The sequence below is a fragment of the Chrysoperla carnea genome, chromosome X (genome assembly GCF_905475395.1).
Source record: "Chrysoperla carnea chromosome X, inChrCarn1.1, whole genome shotgun sequence".
Classification (NCBI taxonomy): domain Eukaryota; kingdom Metazoa; phylum Arthropoda; class Insecta; order Neuroptera; family Chrysopidae; genus Chrysoperla; species Chrysoperla carnea.
Window position 1 is genome coordinate 23837352 of NC_058342.1, and position 25082 is coordinate 23862433.

Below are 25082 nucleotides of genomic sequence, written 5' to 3' on the forward strand. Positions count from 1 at the left end.
AAAGATCTTTAAAGCTTAACATGTCTTTATGGTCACTATTGCACAGAAAATGTAAAAATTTTATTTTGAGCACATTTTCTGTATCTTTTGAACAGTTGGGGAAAACTTTTAAAAACCGCTGTTCAAATTTAAACTAACGCTTTTAGCATATATAGATTTTTACTAATTATACATCATTTAAACCAACGCTTTTTACATATTAATTCGTAAATTCCTTGCGAAATTTCATTCAGAAAAATTAAGCTTTCACACAGAAAATATATTTTGAGCATATTTTCTGTATTTTTTAACAGTTGGATAAAAATTTTTTAGAACCACTGTTCAAATTTAAATTAACGCTTTTTGGGAGTATGAAAATTCGCTTCTTAAAAATCACGCTTTCTGTATTTTTTGAGCAATTGGAATAAAAATTTGTTGGCACCATTGTTCAAATTTTTTCATTAACGCTTTCTTTTAATAATATTTTTGAAATCAAATTTATTACTTTGATTGATATAAATTCCAATAATTTATATCAGAAAAATATGATTATGAAATCATTGAAATGGAATGCAGACATTAACATTCTTAAAATACTTGAAATAGGTTTGGTTTATTAATTTATTTATTCAAATTTTATAATAATTTATGGTGTAGGGGGACGCACCCCTATGGGACATTTATATTGTACAGTTAAGTTAACATAAAACCCTTCTGCTTTATTTTATACACACGGTGGTTTATCAAAAAACAAGAAAACAATAGCCATAAAATACTGACAATAAAAAAACTTTTCAATAGCACTTCTTATTTCAAAATTGATGAAATAGAAATAAACTTAGTTAAGAATGTATGAGCATGACAACAATGATTGATTTAAAGGCTCAACATTTTTATACCATGCATATATGTAATATGCAAGGTATACTAAGTTTAGTCCCAAGTTTGTAACGCTTAAAAATATTGATACTACGAAAAAAAATTTGGTATGGGTGTTCATAGAATCATCTAATTAGTCCATTTCCGGTTGTCCTGTGGGCACGATAACTCAAAAACGAAAAAAGATATCAAGCTATTTTTACAGCGTACTCAGGACGTAAATAGTAAGGTCGAGTTCGTAAATGAGCAACATAGGCCAATTGGATCTGGACTTATGGGTCCGTAGGACGCATCTTGTAAACCATTAGAGATAGAACAAAAGTTTAAGTGTAAAAAATGTTCCTTATCAAAAAATAAACAACTTTTGCTTGAAACATTTTTTCGCAAACATCACTGTTTACCCATGAGGGCGCAAATTAGGCGTAACTTGTATAGTATGTACAGTAGAACCTCGATAACTTAAACCTCGGTAACATAAAAACCTCTGTTACTTCAAAAAATACTATGTTCCCTTCCCATCAGAGCCCAAAACCTCTATAACTTAAAATACGCAACCTCTATAACTTAAATAAATAATCTCTGTATAGGCCCTCAGTAACTACATAGAAACATGTACATACCTCTATATTAACTAGGGTACATAGAAACATGTACATACCTCTATATTAACCTTTACCTAACATAGACCCTTGATAACTTAAAACCTCTATAACTTAAAATATTTTGTGTTTCCCTTAGACTTTAACTTATCGAGGTTCTACTGTATTATATAAATTGTATATGTATGTGCAATGTAATAGAGTAATCAACACTTTTTATGCATGGTATTTCAACAATTAATTCAGTCAATTATTTGTTTTCACTTGTTTATTGTTTCAGACGATACAGGGTTTTAAATCCATAGCATCAATATTTTTAAGCGTTCAAAACTTGAGACTAAACTTATTATGCCTTGTTATATATACAGGGTATAAATATCATTTGTACTGTAAGAGCACCACATAAAATATATAATTTATTAAGCCCGTGTTTATGAGTGACAGTTAGATAATTAATTACATGAAATTAATAGGCAACTTGTACCACATAAATGTAAATAATTCGACCTACACCCAATAATTTTATAATGAAAAAAAAAATTTTTTTTTTAAACTCATTTCCGATATTTGAATAGAAAAAAAACGAAATATATGTTAAATAAATTACAATGAACTTGACTTTGAAATTATTGATTTATATATTTATACGTTTTTTTCATCAATACTGGAAAAAAATAACAAACTTAATAAGTGGAGTCAAAATCGGTTATAGCGACGCACAATGGAGTATTTATATCAAATTTCTGGTCAAAATTTAATGAAGGGAGTAGGTACTTAAAATACTTTAGTATGGTGCCTGTACACTGTAGTACTTTTAGCTTTCTAAAAGAGAGCCTAGAAGACTTTTAGGTTCAGGTGCAATGGACCCGTTCACGGTATCCTTCTCGTTGCTATTAAGGTGATTGTAAATCTACAGTATTGTAAAAAAGTTTTGATTCACTACACGGTACATACATATAAACCAAATACATGCTTTGTAGTCAAGTAATGAGTTATTTTTAGCTTTACAATACCACGCAACTACAAAAATATTTAATATATTGTGTGCAAGTGCTGCTTATAAAATTGATAATATAGATATCTCTCTTCAATCATCAATACTCTAACTATGGTCGTCTTTGTTCATTAAATGATTGATCTTCAATGAACTCATAATTAAATTAAAATTTTGTTTTTATATCATCGGCAAAGCTATATTTTTATGGTGTTATTATAAACTACAAGATTGTCTAAATATTTTAGATAGTTTTTTATCACACTCTCTAGATTTTTTGATATAGAAATATTCAAAGGACAACCTATATGGATTCATCATTTTTTCAGCCAACTTTGAACGATAAAATAATAATAAAAAGCCCGATGACCTAGGAATTTTTTGTGATTTTTGGAAACTTTGTTAATCAAAAAATGTATTTATAAAGTTTTATTGGAATCCCTAGTTTTATTCAATCCTTGCATATCTCCTTAAATTGGTCCCTGCCATGTCGTTATAATAAATTTTGACTGTAATAAACAGAAGTAGAGAATAGAACTCGACCCAATCTGAATAATGAAATCAAACACCTTTTTTTTTATTGTTTCGACATATTATTAATTTTTAATTTTTTTTTTTTTTATTTGATTACATTTTTATTGTAATTTAATAACTTATTATTTTTTTATCTGTTCCGTACTTGCAGCTTGCAACTGAACATTATTTGTTGTCTTGTCTTCTTGTGTTTTGTTATTACTCATGCAATCAGTGTGTTTTAAACATAATTTTACAATCAAACGATAAAAGCCACACGGACGGTACGGTGTGTTGCGCGATGCATAGATTAATAAAAAAAAATATTTTTAATCGATTAAGTGAAATTAATAATATTTAATGGTTCTGAAATCGCTATATTAGTTCAACTGGTTAAGGCATTACCAATTCCGTCCGCGATATGCTTAGGGTAGCGGGCTCGATTCCCACCGTCGCAACAAAATTAATTTAATTAATAGTTGTGATGGGCTGGTGTAGTGCATGGTATTTGGATGAAGGAGGTGCACTCAGCCTCTGAAATTGAGGAACTGATAAATGAAATTATCAGCGGAAAGGTGGTAAAACACATATATGGTATCACAATGGGCTTTATAGCTTAAGTGTGTCCTTCGTGGGCAGCCAATATAACCTAACCTAACCGAATCGTTCTGGAACACATCGTAAAATTTTTAAATGATTCCTGGGAAAATGAATAACTTATACAGGCGGGCTTTTTTAAGTTGACTTGAAACTCGATAAATAAATTTAATCGAGTAAAATGCTTTAAGCGAAAAATGTTACTTCCCAATTCATATATCTTATACCGACGTAGAATTCGATCTAAGTTTTCAGGTACAATTGAAACCTCAATCTGATTCATAACTAACAAACATTAGTAAATAAGAAAGTTGTTCTTTATAAATACGCAAACATTATTTGTTTGAAACATATTTTTGTAAACCAAATAGTTTAGACAGTAATACATAGCAAAAATCTAGCTTTTTTGTGCGTTTGTTCAATTTTAACAAAAATGGTTTTATAAAAAAAAAGTGTGTTTACGGTTTATGTATATTTAACCGTAAAGGATTATTCAATTGTTATTGATTTTTAGTATATTGGTACGGACTCCTAAAAATAAAATAAATAAAAATTGTAAGCATAGGTACATAGTCTCAGTGAATGAGTGATACTTGAAGGTCAAATTATTATTATTTCACCTATACAACCGCTAACCTAGCCAGTAAACTTTACTGTAATAGAAGTTTTATATAGTTTGTTTACAAAGTTTCTTAACATTTGGTAATTTAACTTTTCTTTTCAGTAAAAATTTTGTCTAAATATTTTGTTTGGCCGGAACTGGCCGGAATTAATTATAGTTCGATATTATCGATAATAGAACTCGAATTTCAGGCGATATCTCAAAAACCACTTGTTCAATCACTAATTTTCTACGATTTGCATAATTATTCGACCAAAATTACCTTATTTGCAGAATTTTATTTAAATTTTATCAAAAATTTTCAATTTATCGTTCTTTTTTCCTTAATAATCCATAGTATTTATCGATCAAAGCTAATATTGATAAAAGCCAATTGTTGGTCTATTAAAAGATTAACAATGTGGCAAATTTAAAAAAAAAAAAACAAGTGAAAACAAACAATTGACTGAGTTAATTGTTGAAATACCATGCATAGTCAGTCTTGATTTCTTTATCACATTACACATACAAACATGTGACACATACATAACTGATAATCAAGTATAGTACATATTATTAAATTTCCGCCTAATTAGCGCCCTCACGGGTAAACAGTGATGTTTACGAAAAAATGTTTCAAACAAAAGTTGTTTAATTTTTGATAAGGAACATTTTTTACATTTAAACTTTTGTTCTATCTCTAACGGTTTACAAGATGGGTCCTACGGACCCAAGACCCAATTGACCTATGATTGACGAACTCGACCTCACTTTTTACGTCCTGAGTACGCTGTAAAAATTTCAGCTCGATATCTTTTTTCGTTTTCGAGTTATCGTGTCCACAGACGGACGGACGGACGGACAACCGGAAATGGACTAATTAGGTGATTTTATGAACACCTATGACAAAATGTTTTTCCTAGCATCAATATTTTTAAGCGTTACAAACTTGGGACTAAACTTAATATACTATGTATATTTCATATATACATGGTATAAAATGCACAATATTTATGCAAATTGCATATAATTTCTTATAAATCAATATCTAATTTATTATTCAAATTCGATTTATTCCCCCATATTTTCCCATATTTTTCGAACTTTCACCGTCTTTAGTGTTTCTTTTCTAAGACTAATTAGTTTATAAAGCGAAAAGTTTATGAACTTAGAAATCACCGTATAAATGTTACGTTTGTTTGGGTGGATACGGACTATAGACAGCGGGTGACGGTACATAGGGCAGTTCGTTTTACGATGCTTGCCGTGCCGCTGTTCCATGTACAATAATATGCGCCTCGCCGTGGTAATGACCTTCAAACATGGTCTATTCCTATATATTTCCGTAATTAAAATTGTTCAAGAAAAAAAAAACCTTTATTATTTTTTTTTTTATATTTTCATAGTTATTTAAAAACCAATTTTGGTTTTTTTTTTCTGACTTTCTCATAATCATCTTCGTTTCTCATTGTATGTGAAGTTTTTGTGTAACCACTGACAGACAGTCGACGGATTAATGACCATCTTGATTCGATATCGTGACCTTATTGTTAATCGTTAAAATTTTATGTAATTTGTCTTTGTTTATACAAAACACGGCACGCCATATAATGTGATTTAAAGTAATACAAATCAAACCCGGAATATTAATATTAAAAATCCTTATATTTCTTCATCGAAACTTTTTTGTCCTAAACATTTTATGCTGATAGAGTTCAAATTATCTTAAGAAATTATTTTCTTTGAAATTCGGGGTAAAAAATTTAGCTGAATATTTATTTTAAACTCGATGTTATTTCAGTGCCAAAGAATTCCTGTAACCGATTTAAATCCTTCGCTGCACATGAGCTTTTGAGTTCACCTAAAAGTGGGTCTTAGCTTATTAAATTTTCAATTTTTTCTAATTTTCTATTTGGTATAAGTTTGATTCTTTTTGAGTTCTAAAACGATTCGTTTTAACTTCGTAACGTTGTTTAATTTGTTAAATTGACCAAAATTGACATTCTAAGGACGTTAAAATCAAATTTCAAAGTATTTTAACCCATATTCATTGGGAAATTATATATGAGTTCAAAATTTCTTAATGAAAAATTGACTGCATTCGAATTAATTTATACTAAACCATGATTTTAACCGCGATATTTACTAAAATATTAAGGGGAGATACAAATCTAGACAGTGAAATAAAAAGTCATTTGTAAAATTGTTTAGCTTAAAGCGATCGTAATCAGTTGTTGTACATATTAGGGTCTTATCCGCAACTTTGTGTACAATGAAAAAAATAAACTTAATGTTGAAGATTAAAATTTGAATCAAAATTTTTTTACATATTTGACAAAATATTAAAATAATATTATTTCATTTTGAAGTTAAAACTTTTATCGAAAATCCCAATTTTTGTAATCTCGTTTGCTTTAAGGATGTATAAGCACCAGGAAAATTTTAAATAAAAAGCTTGTTTTTTACACCATGTATATGAAATATACCCCAAGGCATACTAAGTTTAGTCCCAAGTTTGTAATACTTAAAAATATCGATACTATGAACAAAATTTTGGTACAGGTGTTCATAAAATCACCTAATTACCCCATTTCCGGTCCATGTCTGTCTTTTATAGGGTGCTTAGGACGGAAAAAGTAAGATCTAGTTCGTAAATGAGCAACATAGGTCAATTGAATCCGTAGGACCCATCTTGTAAACCGTGATAGATAGAACAAAAGTTTAAATGTAAAAAATGTTCCTTGTAAAAAAATAAACAACTTTTGTTTGCAACATTTTTTCGTAAACATCACTGTTTACCCGTGAGAGCGCAAATAATGCACAAGTTGTATAGTATGTATTATATGGGAATATAAGTGTGACATTTATGTATGTGTAATGTGAAAGAGTAATCAATACTGTCTATACATGGTATTTAAACAATTAACTCAGTCAATTGTTGGTTTCCATTGTTTTATATGAAGTTGGACTAAGTTTAAATCAATTCTTTCCGAAAATTTTAGGTTGGAGGGGGTTGTCCGATTATTTAAATAAATAAATGACTTCAAAAGTAGGCATATTTAGCATTTGGTTTTATGGTAAAACCGTAGATGGATGATATCAGAGGTTAATGCATATAAAATTCATTCGCTGTCTCAGTTATAGAGGTATATATGACGATCAAATCGAAAGAACGAATCCCAGATATAGAGGTTTGCTTCGTCCCACCAACAGAGGTAATTCAGTGCCAAAGTGTTAGGACCTCAGTTATGGAGGTTTCTCACTTATTCAGGACCCACTTAACCAAGTTCCACTGTAATATATTTCAATCACTTGAAATTACGGAGGTGATGAACTTAAACAAGATCTTTTAAAACAAAAATCAACTTTTTTTGGTAATTAGTAGTTAAGCGTTATTTTTAACATAAACTTAATACATTAAAAGTTCATCACCTATGGAATAATTATAATCTTTAGTTTATCATTAAAATTAATCAATTGGCCAAGGTTCAGTACCTTAAAATGGAAAAAGTAAACTTATAGGATTCGTTGACAGTACATTTCACTTAAAAATGGTAGGTACTAAAGGAACCCACATTAACCTTGGGTGTTCGGGAAATTAGGGCTGTGACAGTTCTTCGAATTCTCATTTACCTTAGTTTATACACGGAAAGAAATGTAAGGCGTTTATTACAATGCTGGTATGGTATAGGGACTATACAACATTGCAGTAAGATCCATAACTATGGCGTTATTTACAATACTGTTTGGTATAAAAACTTTGGCGCAACTTACATCAGTAAATAATTAATTCAACTCGACAGTATGGTCTTGAGTCTCATACTACATTGCAGATGTCGCAATGATACTTGATTTTCCCGCTATGATTTTTGGAGCGTTTATCAATACGTATTATTGAACTACGATCCTATTCAGTATAGATGTAAATTCTATGTTTGTTGTCACGTTGTCACGTTGTCACACTGCTCGGCACTCTATTATTCTTAACCTATTTTGTTATTTTAATAATTATTGCTGGTATGCCATTAGTAGCATCAGTGATATTACAGTATTAAATAGTTCTTTTCGCCAGAAGTATTGTGGATATAATTAGTCCGTATGAGCTTGACAGTCATACTGACATCTGCTCATGCGCCTTAATTGTTGCGATCATATTGCGATACATTTAATGGAAAATCATGTATGTTTAAGTTTTTATAGCAAGTCAAAATCATCGAAATCATACAATCTTGCGTTCACGCCTATAGTCACAAAGTGATATCGATAAAAAATTTGTTATGTGTCAGTGATCGGATAACCTTTAACAAATTGTTTTTGTAATCTAAAATAAAATGGTTGATTAGAAACTGGTTTTCTAAAAAATTACCATAATTTTCTATGTAAATTTTTCTTACAAGTAATAAGACAATTGGGGTCATAAATCAAATAAATTTATGCCATCTAGTTATTAATCATAGATCCATAGATCAGTTTATCCTTGAAATAGGAAGAATCCGAAAAATTTTCACATTCTATTTAAATTATGGGAAGGGAATTCGTGATTGATTGTCGCTTGCAATGTCCATTTCAATTACTTTAGGGGAAAATAACAATGTCTAAGGATTTTTTCTTCATCTCTCGACATCGAAACATTAATAATGGCGAGCAAATATTTTAAATGATGGACATGAAAAAAATCGCAAATAGACCTTATTTAATTTGATATGAACTTCAACGAAATTAAATTTTTTTTAACCCAAACGACTGACGCGAGTATTAACGGGTTAAAAATGCATTGTGTTTTTAGTTTGTGTCAATTATTCATTAATAACTGCTACTCACGTTATCGAAGTTTAAATTTATTAAAATTCAAAATTTTTTAATAACTTTGCTTGATCGAAATTTCATTTTTTCTGATGTTTAAAGATTTCCCTGGAAGCAAATTCGTACTATATCCAAAGTTGTCTCAGTTTTAATGCACAAAACTGTATTTTTCAAGAGCGTCGCCAGCTGATGGCAAATAGGGGAGCAAGTTGCTTGATGGAGAATAGAAAAGTATGAATTGTAGGTGCAAGTAAAAATATAAGGGGTAAAACGCGAAAATTTATTATACCATGTATATATGAAATATACATGGTATAATAAATTTTCCCAAGTTTGTAACGCTTAAAAATAATGATGCTAGGAAAAAAATTTTGTCATAGGTGTTCATAAAATCACCTAATTAGTTCATTTCCGGTTGTCCGTCCGTCCGTCTGTGGACACGATAACTCAAAAACGAAAAAAGATATCGCTGAAATTTTTACAGCGTACTCAGGGCGTAAAAAGTGAGGTCAAGTTCGTAAATGAGCATCATAGGTCAATTAGGTCTTGTAAACCGTTAGACATAGAACAAAAGTTTAAATGTAAAAAATATTCCTTATCAAAAATTAAACAACTTTTGTTTGAAAAATTTTTTTGTAAACATCACTGTTTACCCGTGAGGGCGCCAATTAAGCGGAAGTTTTATAATATGTACTATACTTGATTATCAGTTATGTATGTGTCACATGTTTGTATGTGAGTTGTGATAAAGAAATCAACGCTGTCTATACATGGTATTTCAACAATTAACTCAGTCAATTGTTTGTTTTCACATGTTTTTATTTTAATATTAGACCTATTTACCATTAATTTACCTGAAAACAGGCGTGGGTCTAGAGTTAAATTTAGGGGGGTCATAGACACAGTCAAATTAGTTACAATGAATGTAATTATTTAGAATATTTCTCGGCTCTAATATTTTCACTCTCAATAATTACGTAATCAAACTATTTTTAATTAGCTAAAATAAATTTGTATAAAATTATGTAGAGGTTATAATTTACATAGTTAAGAATATTTAACGTGCGATTTTTATTGACGCGAGTGCTAACGAGTTAAATCATTAAATTTTCTTTGTATTTTCTTAAGTTATTTGATTTTTAAGTGTCTAGAATCGATGGATTTATTCCAGCGTTAGTAAATTATGCACAGTTATATGTCCTTGAAAGATTAAAATTTTATAATCATTTCGATTTCCTAGTTTTAAAGCAGTGTACGTGTCTCTTCGATGTGGTGAATTTTTTTTATATTTCTCTTTTAAATAATTAAATTTGAAACGCAAAAAAAAAACTTTTAGTTCTATTGTTTCAAGTTCTTTATGATAATAATACTTTTCAAACAAAAGGAAATTGAAATGAAACACCTGTTTTTCACTCACTAATCAAAGAATAAATCATCTAAGAAAGCCACAAGACTTCCATCTACACCAAATTAGTTATTTGTGCTAGATAAAAAAAAAATATATTGTCCATCAGGATTATTTGTTATTTATTTTCTCCGAATTTTCGATCTGAGCTTCTGATTCTAAGTTAATCGAGTTTTCCTGTAGTCCAAACTTTGATCATAAAGGAAGGCTCATTTATTCCGTAGAAGTTCTTACTTATGAACTGAGTGAGTTGTTTTAAGGAGATACGCAAGGATTAAATAATACTAGGGATTTTAACAAAACTTTATAAATACATTTTTCGATTAACAAAATTTCCAAAAATCACAAACAATTCCTAGGTCATCGGGATTTTATTATTATTTTATCGTTCAAAGTTGGCTGAAAAAATGATGACTCATATAGGTTATCCTTTTCAATTGGATATTTCTATATCAAAAAATCTAGAGAGTGTGATAAAAAACTATCTAAAATATTTAGACAATCTTGTAGTTTATAATAATACCATAAAAATATAAGATTGTCGATGATATAAACACAAAACATTAATTTAATTATGAGTTCATCGAAGATCCATCATTTGATGAACAGAGACGACTATAGTTAGAATATTGATGATTGAAGAGAGATATCTATATTTTCAAACTTATAAGCATCACTTGCACACAATATATTATATATTTTTGTAGTTGCGTGATATTGTAAAGCTAAAAATAACTCATTACTTGACTACAAAACATGTATTTGGTTTATATGTATGTACCGTGCAATAAACTAAAACTTTTTTACGATATTGTAGGTTTACAATCACCTTAAAAATAAAGAAACCTTTAAAAAGACTTCAATAAAGGATTGATTTGATTTAAAATGCAAACTTTAACGGCTCCGTATGGAGTATTAAAAAGTTTACCCGTTTTTTAAAGGACTAATGAAAATGCATATACACGACTTAAAAATGGTCCTTAGAAAATGTGATTTTTTGGGACCGCCCTTAAGTTGTTTTTCAATGTTAAAAAGTTTAAATTCTTTATAAAAGTTTTTAAGATATGATTTTAAAAGATTCAGTTTTAGTCAACTGGTCATTTAAACCAAGCAAAAACTTCCAATTTTGATAGCGAATACCTTTATTACTTGATGGGTAAAAATATAAAGTTAATTTTTGAGCCACGCGGGTCACTTTTTAACCGACTTCAAACAAAAACGGAGGGGGTTATCAATTCGACTGTCTTTTTCTTTTTTTATGTTTGTTATTTCAGAACTTTTGACTGGGTGAACCGATTTTAATGATTTTTTATCTGTTTGAAAGCTGGTGCTTCCCGTTTGGTCCCATGGTACAGTTCTGACAACGGCATCCATGAGAGAACCATAAAAGTCTTTAATTTGCATTAAGTATGCACGACAAGAGGACGAATAACGCAGTATCATTTCGATGATTCCCTTTTTTTAGTGACAAGTTAGTGAGTGTACTTCAGACACCGACTCCAAAAATAACAATAATTTTAACTACATTATATTATCGTAATTTTTTTACTTGTTAGTGCATTTTAATATATTTTGGAAAAGTTTTCCTTTTGAAGTCGATTTTCTTTTTGTTAAAAGTTTTTTTTATTTTGTGATTTTTTGTATTTATATTACGTTTTTGCTTGTACATGGAAGTTTAAAAAAAAAAGCACATGTGTATCTGCATTATTGAATTTTCAAAAGCTAAAAGCAACTACGATGAGAACTCACCCCTCCGTGTCTAAAATTTCAAGAACATTGATTAAAGTAAATGAACTTGTTACGACTTTTATATTTAGTTAAAGGGACGGAAATAGCGTGTTTAAATACCACTAACAATTTTTATTTTTTTTATTTTATTTATATTTTTGTATTTCAAAGACACAAACAAAACAAAAACGTAACTTACTGCACTGCACGCTTATTTAGAGCACGCAAATTTTATATAAATATTAATTATTCAATATTATTGCTGTTATTTTTTACTCTTAGAGCTGGGCAAAACTATATTAAATCATTCTTAATAAATTATCATGGACCTTAGAGTTATATAGACTGAGTGTCAAACGATTTTAAACGTGTCAACATCTGAGGTAACTGCTTAGGTCCAACCATTGTAGATTCGTAAGAAAAAATGTAAAGTGATACGTGATAAGTATTATTTTTTTTAAGTCAAAAAGCGAAAAAGTTCAGTGAAATCACGATGTTTTATGTAAAACATTTTATGATATGAAAATTTAACATTCTATGTATGTTTTTTTGACTAAATGTCCCTATATTCTCTTTTTTTTAATAAATATCCCTAGCTGACCTAAGCAATTACCTCAGATGTTACCACGTTTCTCACTGTACGGAAAGAGAGGCGATGCGTCTATATAAAAGTATAAAGTCAATATAAATTATAGTACCTCAGATGATTTATGAATAGAGTTGCCACCTCGGTCAGGTCTCTCGTCCGACACAATATGAAGGTGTTCTAGAGAGGGGGGGGGGCATTGCAGTGAGATAGGAGAAATTCAAAAAGTTCTAATTTCGTCAGTTCTTTTGGCATTAATCCTTACATTCCTTTGGCAGTATCTTACAACACTTAAGCACAAGGTACAGACATAAAAATTTACACAAGCGTTCGAGCGCCGACTGCCCGGCTGACCCTTCTAAGCCCGTCAATGCCGGGCGAGGCCCGAGAATGTGGCAACCCTAAAGTTAATCGAAAAATTAGAAGTAGGTTAACATTGACTTTTTTGATTTTATTACATTATTTGTTAGTTACAAGTGAAGCTCATAAAAACGTGTTAACAAAATTTTAAAAAAAAGACCGACAAATTTTTTGAGTATGGACCCTTATCGCGCACTTAAAACATATCTATGAAGACTCTCCATTAAATTGCCATTTTCTATAAAGCCTTTTTAAAATTGAACCGATTTCGAACATCACTGCCTTTCCAATTTTATTAGTTTTTCCGAGTGCGGAACCCTGTTGCATTAAATTACCTTTCAAACGAAACAAAAAAAAATCGAAATCGGTTCATTCGTTTAGGCGCTAGGACGCCACAGACAGGCAGACACGCACACACAGCAGTCAAACTTATAACACGCCTTATTTTGCTCAGCTGTTATTATAAATTGTAGACGATATAATTTTAAAGGAACTAAATTATTCAGGAGGATTTATACCCCTTTCACTCCCACCCCTATTAATTTATTATATTTGCGTTTTGCTATGAATAGAACTAAATTATTAAAAATTTTAATAACCGTGCAGTAACCCGTTGAGACCTTTCGAACTAGCATTATCTGTATTAAAATAATGTTTTTTTAAATAAATAGGCGCCAGGAACATTATTAACAAATTAATTGGCTCTGATAAAAAACTGCTCACGTGGAAATCAGACTCACTTGAAGAGGGTTCCGTATGAATTTTTTTAATTTGCTGTGGGAATTTAATACCTTTTACCCTAGGCACCAGGTACCTAGGAGACCCCAAAAACCTCCGAGTAACAAATTAGGAATCATTTTCATCACTATTAATCGAATTGTGAAAATAGTGTATTTACAAATTCGACTTTTCAAATTTTTTGAATTTTATTGCATCGTTTCTGCGACTAAATAAAGAATCACTGCTATTGATAAAAAAACAACCAATATGAGGACAGTGCTGGATTTAGGCTTTTAAGCACATGAGATCCGTGCCCAGGACAAAGATCGAAATAATTCAAGGGCAATTAGAATTTTTTCAATAAAATGTTTTGAATAATTTAATGATTGAATTTACTTTTTAATTTGCCGCAATAGTAATTTTTTAATAGATCAATAATTGGCTTTTATCAATATTAGTTTTGATCGATAAATACTATGAATTATTTAGAAAGATCACCAAATTTTCTGACGTTCTAACGAATCGAATTCCGAAAACCACATTCATTGCATCGTTTCTGCGACTAAAAGCGGCATAATCAATATTTTTTTGCTTATTAGGCTATAATTGTTATAATTTACAGTAATAATTTTCAAAACAATACATTAAAACCATCTTATTTTATATTGTTTCAGCATCTGTTTGGGATCCATAACCACACGTGTGTACCTCGTCCCGCACACCTGCAGCCAGCCAGGTACATCATACATCATGATGTACACTTCAATCGCATACTAAAAAGGAATCCTCTCATCATAAACAACAATCAATAACAACAAATAATCCTTTAGCACACATTCAACTTTTAATCATCACAAACAAGCATCAACCACCGCTCACCACCAATCAAATACATTCCAATGGGTAACCATACCAGTAGAATGAACTTGTGTCATTGCAAGTCAATAATATAAATAAAAAAAACTTCAACATCAGCATTCATCAAACAAGTATCAATAAACTTCATAAAACGAAACATTCAACGCATCAAAAACTGAAAGAAAAAAAACAAACAAACTGAATTGTAAGTCTTCTTTATGTTATGTGAGCGGTTTAGAGTTTTAAAGAGTATTTATTTTTAATGTAGGTACTTAAAATGAAATGCATGTGTTTGGTTTACCTTATAAAAATAGCATGAGCGTCGCTAAGAGGGGGCAAGTAGATGCAGCTGGCCCCCTCTAGAGTAGGCATGGTCGAGTTATTTTAAGTCGAAGTCACCATTTTTATAACTTTATTTGTGTCTCTTTATCCAAGAATCGAAACGGGTATACGACTCTTCTGCCTATCTCTTTTACCTATCTCATTGTCTTGCTCGTATTTTATTCCAAAAGTTCGAGGAAGTTCAGTAAGTCCCATTTGCCCATTCCTGCTCTAGAGATTCACAAAAATGATTTAAAGCACCCACTTGCTTTAAAAAATTAAAATTCTTCTGAATTCAAATTTTCAGTTATCGGATGAGTTTAGTATGAAATTAAAATCAATCAAACTATCTACAAATTTTCAACTAACCATCTTTTATGGTTTTTGAGAAATAAAGAACTAAAATTTGGCCCTAATTTAGACTCTCGCGGGAAAACTAAAGTTATTTATGAAAAAAACGTTTCAAATAAAAGTTGTTTACTTTTTTATATGAAACAATTTTACATTTAAACTTTTGCTCGTTCTCTTGCGGTTTACAAGACCCCATGGATCCATGTTGCCAATTTATAAAATCAAATTCACGGAACACGATATAAAAAAAAAAAAAAACTGCACGATATCTCTTTTCGTTTTTGGGTTATCGTGTTAACGAATAGACAATCAGAAATGGACTAATTAGGTTAATTTTATGAATGCCTAAACCAAAATTTTGTTTGTAGCATCAATATTTCTAAGCGTTACAATGTACTCTAATATATCTCATATCTAGGGTACAAAAACTGAATAAAATCATTTTTGACAACAAGTTTTTAGAAAAGGGCGCCTATAAGATGAAAGGGGGAAAAAAAGAATAGTAGAAAAAGAAATTTTTAGATAAGGCCCCCACACGAAAACACCAAAAAAGTCCACGATTCTCACCAGTATAAATTCGGATTCAAGTGTCTGTGACCCCCCAAAAACTCTAGATCCACGATCCTACAACCCTACAATCCATACTTTTCCTATTCTCTATAAAGCAACTTGCCCCCTCTTTGCCTGGCGGCGCTCTTGAAAAATACAGTTTTGTGCATTAAACCTGAGACAATTTGAATATAGTATCCATTTGCTTCCAGGGAAATCTGAATAATTAACGAAAAAAACAATGAATTTTTATCCCGTTAATACTCGCGTCAATCGTTTAGTAATCTTTAGTTGCGTCATGAGAGATTTTCTCACGTGCTCTGCATATCCGTCAAATATTTCGCGGGTTAAATATTCTTTACCTTTGTAAATCATAACCTCTACATAATTATATACAAATATTTTTTTTTTAATGCACTAGCTAATTAAAAATAGTTTAATTACGCGATTATTAAATGATGTTTGAGAGTGAAAATATTAGAGCAGAGAAATAATTTAAATAATTAAATTCATTTCACCATATTTTTATCACAAGTTTTTTTTAATTTACTGAGTACGACTTATATTAAACTAACGAAAGTACAAGAACAGGCCCGAAATCGTTTACGAAGAATCTAGGTTAACTTAGTTCACGAAATTTAAATCTAATTGACTCAGTTTCTAAGATTAATTTAGCTTTAAAGTTCGTTCAAATTGATTAGAAAAATTTTCTAAATAAATGTATGAAAATCATAAATTTCTCATAAAAACAAAATTTTAAAGTTTATATGTTTATTTTTTAGGCTCAATTTAAGTAAAATCCTTAATGATGAAGACCAGTTTCTCGTTATCTTCCTTACGAGGCTCAAATCAAGTACAAACCGCACCAACTCGAGCTTATCACAGTCTCACCAAGAAACGTAAGCAATATGATCAAGAAGCATGGATGCGTTGTTGGAGTGGATCCATGCCACGAGATGAGAATAAAGATGATTTTTGGGCAGCTTTACAACCAAATTACAACTATATTATGGATAATCAACTAATTGAAAGTTGCACGGTAAAATTCACAAAACCTTTCCAAACCCAAATATCTATTCAAAATTAAATTTTTCGTTTACAGGAAGTGAATGGCGAATTATTAAATCTCGATGGTGAAATGTGCAGTTTCCGTGATTTAGCTTCTCAATTCTCCGAACTCTATTCCTGGTTGAATAGTATTCAGGAGTCTGTTTATTTAAAAGACGATGGAAATCCAAAAATTACGTCTTTGGTAAGTGTTTCACATTTTTCCGATTTATCAATATAACGGTTATTTAATTCGATTTTTTTGGTGTTTTAGCGTCAACTTGAAGAAATGGAACGTCGAAACTATCGACGTATCGCATTTATCGAACAAGCAACGCGTTTGGTTCAGGTTTATCCTGAAATTAAAGATGAAGTTAACTGGAGAATTACACATTTGAATAGTAAATGGGATGCCGTCAAACAAGCAATTTCTTTAGCAGATCCACAAGAAAATCAAACTGGTAATTTTACTTTTCAAAATGATTCCAAAATAAAACCTGTTATGGCGGACAACTCAAAATGAGTCCTTGGGAAACGTTTTCTACAAATTGGATAAATTATGGCTGGGGGCATTTATTCAGAACAGTCATAACAAAAAGCTCTGGAAAGCTGCAAATATTCCCAGAGGCTTTTGCTCAAAATATTATAAAAACATCCAAAACACAGATGTTTAAAAACCCTTCTAATGTGGCGGAGAGACTGTATCTCCAGGTTGCTCTGGTCCTGAAAACAAAATTTTAGATTTATACATACGTATTGAAATCAGAACCTCTATTTACCTTTTGAAACAAGAAATTCGATTTGCCGAGGATTTCATTTTGAAATATTCCGTTATAGAAGTTCCCTCGCGCTCTAATTTAGCCGACCGCACATCAAATTGCTCTACGGGCAATAACCTGTCAGCTCCTAGAACGAGACTAAGTGAAAATGTGAAACTGTCTTCAATCTCTAAATTTGCTGAAGTAACCGTTTGCTATCGATAGACTGCTCAACAAATATCGTATCTTCTCCTGTAAAGAGATTCCTTCTGTAAGTCACAGACGTTTTTCTCAAACAAGATTCACGGCAAGAGCACATTTCTTATAAAAATTACTTCCTTACTTAAATGTCGCCTATTTTGACGTCTTTCAATGAGCAACATTTCAAAACCAGTATTCTGACACGATAATAAACGTAATGGACCCAATAAGTGATTAAGATGGGCAAAATCGTGATAAATTAAAAAAAAATGTATCCGTTAAATTCGTACCTTTTTTTCTTGTGATTTTAACGTTTAATTTTTGAGCCAAAAATCGACTTACTATTATACTTATTCGTTCTCTGCGATAAAAAAAAAAAACGCTATTCGTTGCGACAGATTATGCTAATATATAAAAAATCTTTTGACTTTCGACCACATTCTCTATTACCGTTTTTTCAGATTAGGGACTGAAAGAAACCTCTATTTCAAAAAATCATTTCATTTGAGGTAGACAAATAGATCCTTTTCAATTCGAATGTAGCAAACCAACGGCCAATTTTAAACGTTGAACATAGTCAAATAGATGGGGAAGGTGATTCTAACTCTCTTTTCCATTATTTCTCATGATGCCCCGTAATTCAAGTAGTCCCTTAATTTTTTACTCATACAAAAAATGTTCTGCGGATTTAAGATTGGACAAAGTTCAAAATTCCGCCGATTGTTTATAGCATGGGAACCTCAAGAGCCTGAAGTGGTCAGGGTTCCAAATAGATTAGAAACAACCCTGGGTGATATACCAATTCAGAATGCAAAGTACATCAGGTGATCTAACTTATTTGACAAGTATCTGAGTATTGAAGGTAGAAAAAAATATTAAAATTGTTTCGAGGGGTCTTTAACCTTTTATGACAACTATTAGAATTCCGTTGAAAGCAAGAATGTACAACAAATCAAATTAATTGTATTGAAAAGTCTTTCCCGAAGTCTAATCTGAAATCTAACTTAGCGAAATCTAAATTCCATTAGATAACACAGGGTAGTAAAATTTTTAAAAATAGGATCGAATACAAATTCCTAAAATAGAAAAAAATATTAGATTTACCCGTTACTCCATTAAATGACGTAAATTTAACAACCCTGTTAGATATAACTGATCTTATCACTCCGAGACCTGGTGGCGACAGAGGTGCGTGAGAATATTTAAAAATCGAATAAAAGACTTGAAAGTGAAATCTTCCAGTAACTTTTTTCCTCAAATAAATGTTTTGCCTGAATCGTGCAATAAATCTCAGCTTTGTCACATAAAAATGAGAGAGGTTTCGGCTTTTAACTTTCAAATTTCGAATCATCGATTCAAAAAGCTAAAAAAAAGGAGAGTTAATCACGAACTATTTACTCTGCTGTTGCCGGGGCCTCGAAGTGTACCGGAAATGAAAAAATGAAAAGTTTATTGTATTAGTGAATTTATTGCAAACGCAACGGAATGAACTTTCATTAGAGTGAATGATTAGATGATTTAGAAAGCTGATTTAAGCAAAAAAAAAAAAAAAACAACCTGTGGATAGGGTCTGATGCGACTTTTGAGGTCCAAACGAACTTCCCACCATAATAAATAGTTTAAAAAATAGCTCGCCCGGCTTTGAACGACCCTACCAAATGTTATGAAATTCTTTTCGGATCATATTTCTATTAAATTCTTCTTAAAATTTGTGTTAAAGCCTAGTCCTAATGATGAAACGTAAAGATTTGTTCAAAATTTCGATTTCGAAAATTGGACCCATTACAATAACTTCCAAACTAGAAAGTTAATAATCGACTTTGCCACATTAAATTGGCCATAAGAGAAAAGGTAGTCAAAGATATCTCGAACACCAAGAATTAAACACTCTACTGCCATCGGATCCCGGAGTGTACCGGAAATGAATATATAAAATAAAAAGTATATTGGATTAGTGAATTTATTGTAAACGCACGGAATGAACTTTCATCTAAAGTGAACGATTAGACGATTTATAGAGATAGACGATCGAGATTCTAATACAATAGATGATAAATAAATATATTGTGATTCATCTAATTAATACTTTTCCTTTTTACTGCAAAGAAAACCAGTAACTATTTACTACTTCACGTATTACCAAATTTGGTCAACACAAACCAGAAATGGTAACCTACATCATTTCAAGATGCAAGATACATGCATGGTGCATACACTCAACGAACACTCTTCAATCTAATCGTTGCGTTTGTTCTCTTTTGGCGGGATAATACAATTATCTTGTAATCATATCGAGACATTTATTTTTGCTGCGAAAACAACAGTACAATAGTTTTTATTAAGGTAGTACGAGCGCCAAGGCAAACTTAGACTTGTGGTTGAAATTATTTGTATCTTATTTTCAACTTTGATGATGAATTTTGTTTTAACTTCTTGAATGTAGACGAAAAATAAGAATACAATATTTCGATATCTGCCTTGGTTTTCGAAATATCGAAAGCTAAATAATCAAATAAAATTTTCAATTTTTGATATTTTGAAAATTACTCCAGATATTGAAAAATTTTATTTTTACTTTTCGTCTTGTATTGTTATAATTCACCATCAAAATTTAAAAAATATATTTTTTAAAATTTTTGTCCCCCACTACCGTGCATATACATCCTTAATAAGTCGGGCACAACGGGTTTTTTTTCAATAATTTATTAAGGTTTTAATTTTATTTTTAATAGTTCTTTTTAATTTCCACCGACTAGTTTCGGAGAATTCTATAAAAACATATCATCCATCTACCGTTTTCCTACAAGACTAATTTTAAATATGCTTCCTTTTGAAGTCATTTATTTATTTAAATAATCAGGAAAACCGCACCTCGCCTAAAGTTTTTAGAATTGATTTAGGACTGGTCGAACTTCATATAAAAAAAATCAAGTCTTTTGTCCAAAATTGCCCTGGCGCTCGTACATCCTTAATTAATTTTATTTCTTCTTATTGTCTCCAATAATTCCGATTCAATCGTTACGAGTTTTCGGTTTCATTTCGGTTTCTGAGAGAAAGAAATTATTATATTTTCGTAAATGTCTTATCGGCTACTTATCGATTGAAAAAGAAAACAATCATAGTTCGCTTTTCCTAATCTTGAAAAATATCTTCCACAGTATCAATGTCCATCACATTTTTGTTCACAACCTCCCTCTCTTTTTATTACCTTCTTTCTCTTATCTTTAAAAAAGAGCAGGAAAACTTGAAAAGTCTGGAATTGTCAGGATATTTGGTTGATTCTGGGAAAGTCAAGAAAATTTAATATCAGTTAGGGAAGATACTCTTAGTGGCTAGAATTAGATTATGAATATCTCATTCTTCATATACAGAGTTTCTTTTTTAAGTTGACATATGCTTGAAACTCGATAAATAAAATCGAGGAAACTGCTTTAAACGAAAAATGTTAGTTTCAAAGGCACACATCTTATACCGGCATCGAATTCGTTCTAAGTTTTCAGGTTCAATTAAAACCTCAGTCTGATTCATAACTGAGATACATTAGATGAACGCTTTAAATTAGAAAGTTGTTCTTTATAAATACGCAAACATTTTTTTTTTAACCTAATAGTTTAGACAGTAATTGATAACAACTTTGGATTTATTGGAAGAATTTTTTTGAAGAGTGCCCAGATTTCGCACTCAACAATTATACAAAATAACAATTTTGATACGAAGAAACAATTTTGGGTAAAACTTTTTAGTTTGTTTTTGCTTAAACTGTGCTGTTTGCGGGAAAATGTTTCAAACAAAAAATGTTAAATGTTTGATCAATAACAACTTTCTAATTTAAAGTGTTCATCTATCGATTACCATTTATGAAATAGAGTGAGCTTTTCATTGAGCCTGAAAATGTAACCCAATTTTAATGTCTGCGTAAATGTCTGTCTAAAAGTTATGAATAGTAATGAATCTGGAAGCTGCCTATAATCGTTACTCCTCATTTCTCATAAATCGATACATTTTTTCTCTAAATAACCCTTACTTTTCAAAAGTCGTGTTGTTTAAAATCTTCATTCTCATTTATAGATTAGGTTCTTTGACATAAATTCAAAAAGAAGAAAATATAATCCACAAAATCGCCAGCTTGAGGGAGCCGCATTTTTTTGATTGATTTTTAATCCAAATGATACATTATCAAGAAACATTAATCACCTAAAAATTCTTAATTGGGTATAAAATAGGTTTTTTATTTCACCCTAACAAAAGAAATCGTATCGTAAATCGTTTTTTATATAAAAAAAATTGATATACAAGCCATTTTCGATTTAAATTGAGATGAATCCGTTTCCTATATGAGCTTTATAAACCTTAGAGCATCTATTTATTTTATACGTCATGTTTTGACCTCTTAGAGGGAACAACAAATTTTTTTCTGTCAATTTAAATGGAAATTTGCAAAGGTATAAACTTGTTATAAATTTGTTTTAGAAATTAAATGCATAAGCTTGAATTTTTGCAAATTTTCATTCAGTTTATATTTGAGAAAAACCGTTTATTGAACTTTCTAAAAGTATTTGTAATACGGGAGCATAAGGATTAGTTGTCTAAGATTGATATTCTCATTAAAAAAATCTAAAACTAGCATTTTGAACCGAAAACGGCTTGACTATCACTACGGCTTAACATCGATAGCATGATGAGAGTCAAATTTTCTTGTTTACAAAAATCATTGAACATTTTCAATCGATTTTGATAACCCGTAGCATTTTTTACTCGAGATAGAATGTTCTTTGATAATAACTCTAAGAAAGTAATTGTTCTTAAGGATTTGTTACATAAAAAAGACGCCAAACTATAAAAAACATGAAAAAAAATGGGTAAATCTTAGATAACTTTTATAAAATGTCCTAATTTTTTTATAGAAAGTATAGATAAATATATATATTTCGAAAGCTCAATGTTTCTAATTTTCAAAACCGTAAAGCAATCGAAAGTCGGTTAAAAATTGACAGAGTTACAATTGTTTAAGTGCGCGGAATACAAGAAAAACGGTTTTTCCACAGTAACTTGAAAATTTGGGGGTGTTAGAAAATTTTGAAACACATTTTCATGTTGTACTCACCAAGACCTAAAACCTATGCCAGGTTGCTCAAAAAGTGCTCTCAATTTTTTGTTTTTTGTAGCACGGTGATATTATTTTGACCAATTTTGTAAGTGAAACGCATGTTACTTAAAATTTGTTTGTTTTTGAACAGATATCGAACATGAAGTACGCTGCCTTCGTAAATGGATGCATGAAATGGAATCACGTCTTCAACCATTATGTTTTCGTCGAGATTGGACTCTTCAAGAAATCGAAGGGAAGGCATTAGAGCATACTGTAAGTTATTTTTATTTTGTTTTTCTACTTTTTCTTTAATGAATATAAATTATTTTTATTATGAAATATATTTTCCCGTTGAAAATTTTGGGAGAAAACCAAACTTCTAGAAAATTTATGAAATATCTTGTGATCAAAGAAGTAAAGAATCCCAAATTCATACATCAAACTAGGTATTTTTTATTGGACGCTTCAAATCGGCGTCCCAACTAAATAGACTCTTCATTTTTCTTCGGAGAAGAATGATTTTAGTATTCTAGCCATTAATTTAAACCCTAGTGAGTTAGTAATTCTTGGCAACTAATTCATACTATTGTTGACTTCATTGTAGATAGAAATTTAGCAATAATTTTAAGCGTTACAAACTTGGGACTGAACTTAGTATACCTTGATATATTTCATGTTGCTATCCTCCCAAAGCATAGCTTCTTATCACTGTGTCAGCCAGACTAAAATTTTGTTAAGCTAGCCATTGAGACGGTGGTATTAGCTGCCACCTTTTTGACATAAAATGACCCAAAAAACATTAAATTGTTAATAAGTATCAAAAGTAAATTTGCAAGGATAAAATCTCTTAAAATATTTTTAAACCAATTTTCTTTTTAACATTTATCAAATATCAATTATTTGAAGCTATTTAAGGTTTTCTGGGTCATTTTACGTCAAAAAGATCGCAAAAGTGATTTTTTTCCTAATGATTATTGTTTCCGAGATATTATCAATTTAATGTTTGCAAAAAATATCAGAAAAGTCAGTTTAAAAGCTGGAAAACAATGTCAAAAAAAAAAAATTATTTATAAATAACTGAAAATAATCTTTGAAAATTAATCGATTGACGTAAAATGATTTTTGACGAAAAAACATAACAAAATTGATTTTCAAAAATTCGAACCAGATTTTCGCCAACCAAACTCTTGATTCTTATTAAAGGGTTCTTTTCGATAAGGGTCTTTTCCCAACGTATGCGCCCGGATGTATTCCCTATAAGCTACATAAATAGTCAGCTATGTATTAATAAACGTTTTAAAATGATTTAATTTATTTTTTAATAGAATAATTTTTTAATAAATTATTATAACAAATTAATAATTTTAAAAAAAATATAAATATAAAGTTATATTTAAATTTCGATTTTTGAATTCTTTTGTGTTAAACAAAGAGGATAGAATGGAGGAGAAGCAGCCCATATGAGCTAATGTAAAATCGAAGTATACGAGTTTCAGCGCCTCTACCGAGTAAGGCTTTTAAACTTAATAGATAATAGTCGCCCCCGCAAAGTAGTCATACCTGCAAAGGCCGACAAACTTAATAGTTGATCGCCACAGACTCCAGATGTCACTTAAAATTATATTCCTACTTCTTCTCTACCCCTATACTCTTTGGTGTTAAATAGTTTTGAAAGGAAATAGTTAAAATTGCAACAACGACAACGAGATAGCATTTAATGTATTAATAATATATGATATATAAATTATTGATATTTTATACAAGCTCGCGGTAGCAGTATGTTGAAAGTCTCTCATTAAATACTAATGTGTAGGACTCATCTTTCCATGCAATCTATAGTCTTGAACTCTTGACAATTTACAATCGTGTAATACGATAAAGTGGTATAATCCACGTAAATTTTTGAAAGAGTCCGTCGCCGGTCATTACTTTGGTCGGTGAGGGGCTCATTAATCTTAATTTAAAATTATACTTTTAAATAAATTATTGAGAGGCATATTTATTTTTTTTATGGTTAATAATAATTTTATCCATCGTATGAAGCTTCGATCCCACTTTACCGTGTAAATTTTTATGAAGTAAGAATATAGTTTAACCAAGTGAAACAAACAATTGACTGAGTTAACTGTTGAAATACCTTGTAT

The 25082-nt window shown here is 30.4% G+C and overlaps 1 protein-coding gene across 1 annotated transcript in view; it reads left to right on the plus strand.

Moving 5' to 3' along the window:
• LOC123302466 overlaps positions 1 to 25082 on the plus strand; it is a 284195-nt gene that overhangs the window by 54618 nt on the left and 204495 nt on the right. The window contains exons 3-7 of the mRNA XM_044885379.1: positions 14439 to 14827; positions 16626 to 16882; positions 16946 to 17095; positions 17165 to 17351; positions 23087 to 23211. Coding sequence (XP_044741314.1) covers positions 16649 to 16882; positions 16946 to 17095; positions 17165 to 17351; positions 23087 to 23211 — 696 coding nt within the window. The 5' untranslated portion in view covers positions 14439 to 14827; positions 16626 to 16648. The remainder of the gene's footprint in view (positions 1 to 14438; positions 14828 to 16625; positions 16883 to 16945; positions 17096 to 17164; positions 17352 to 23086; positions 23212 to 25082) is intronic.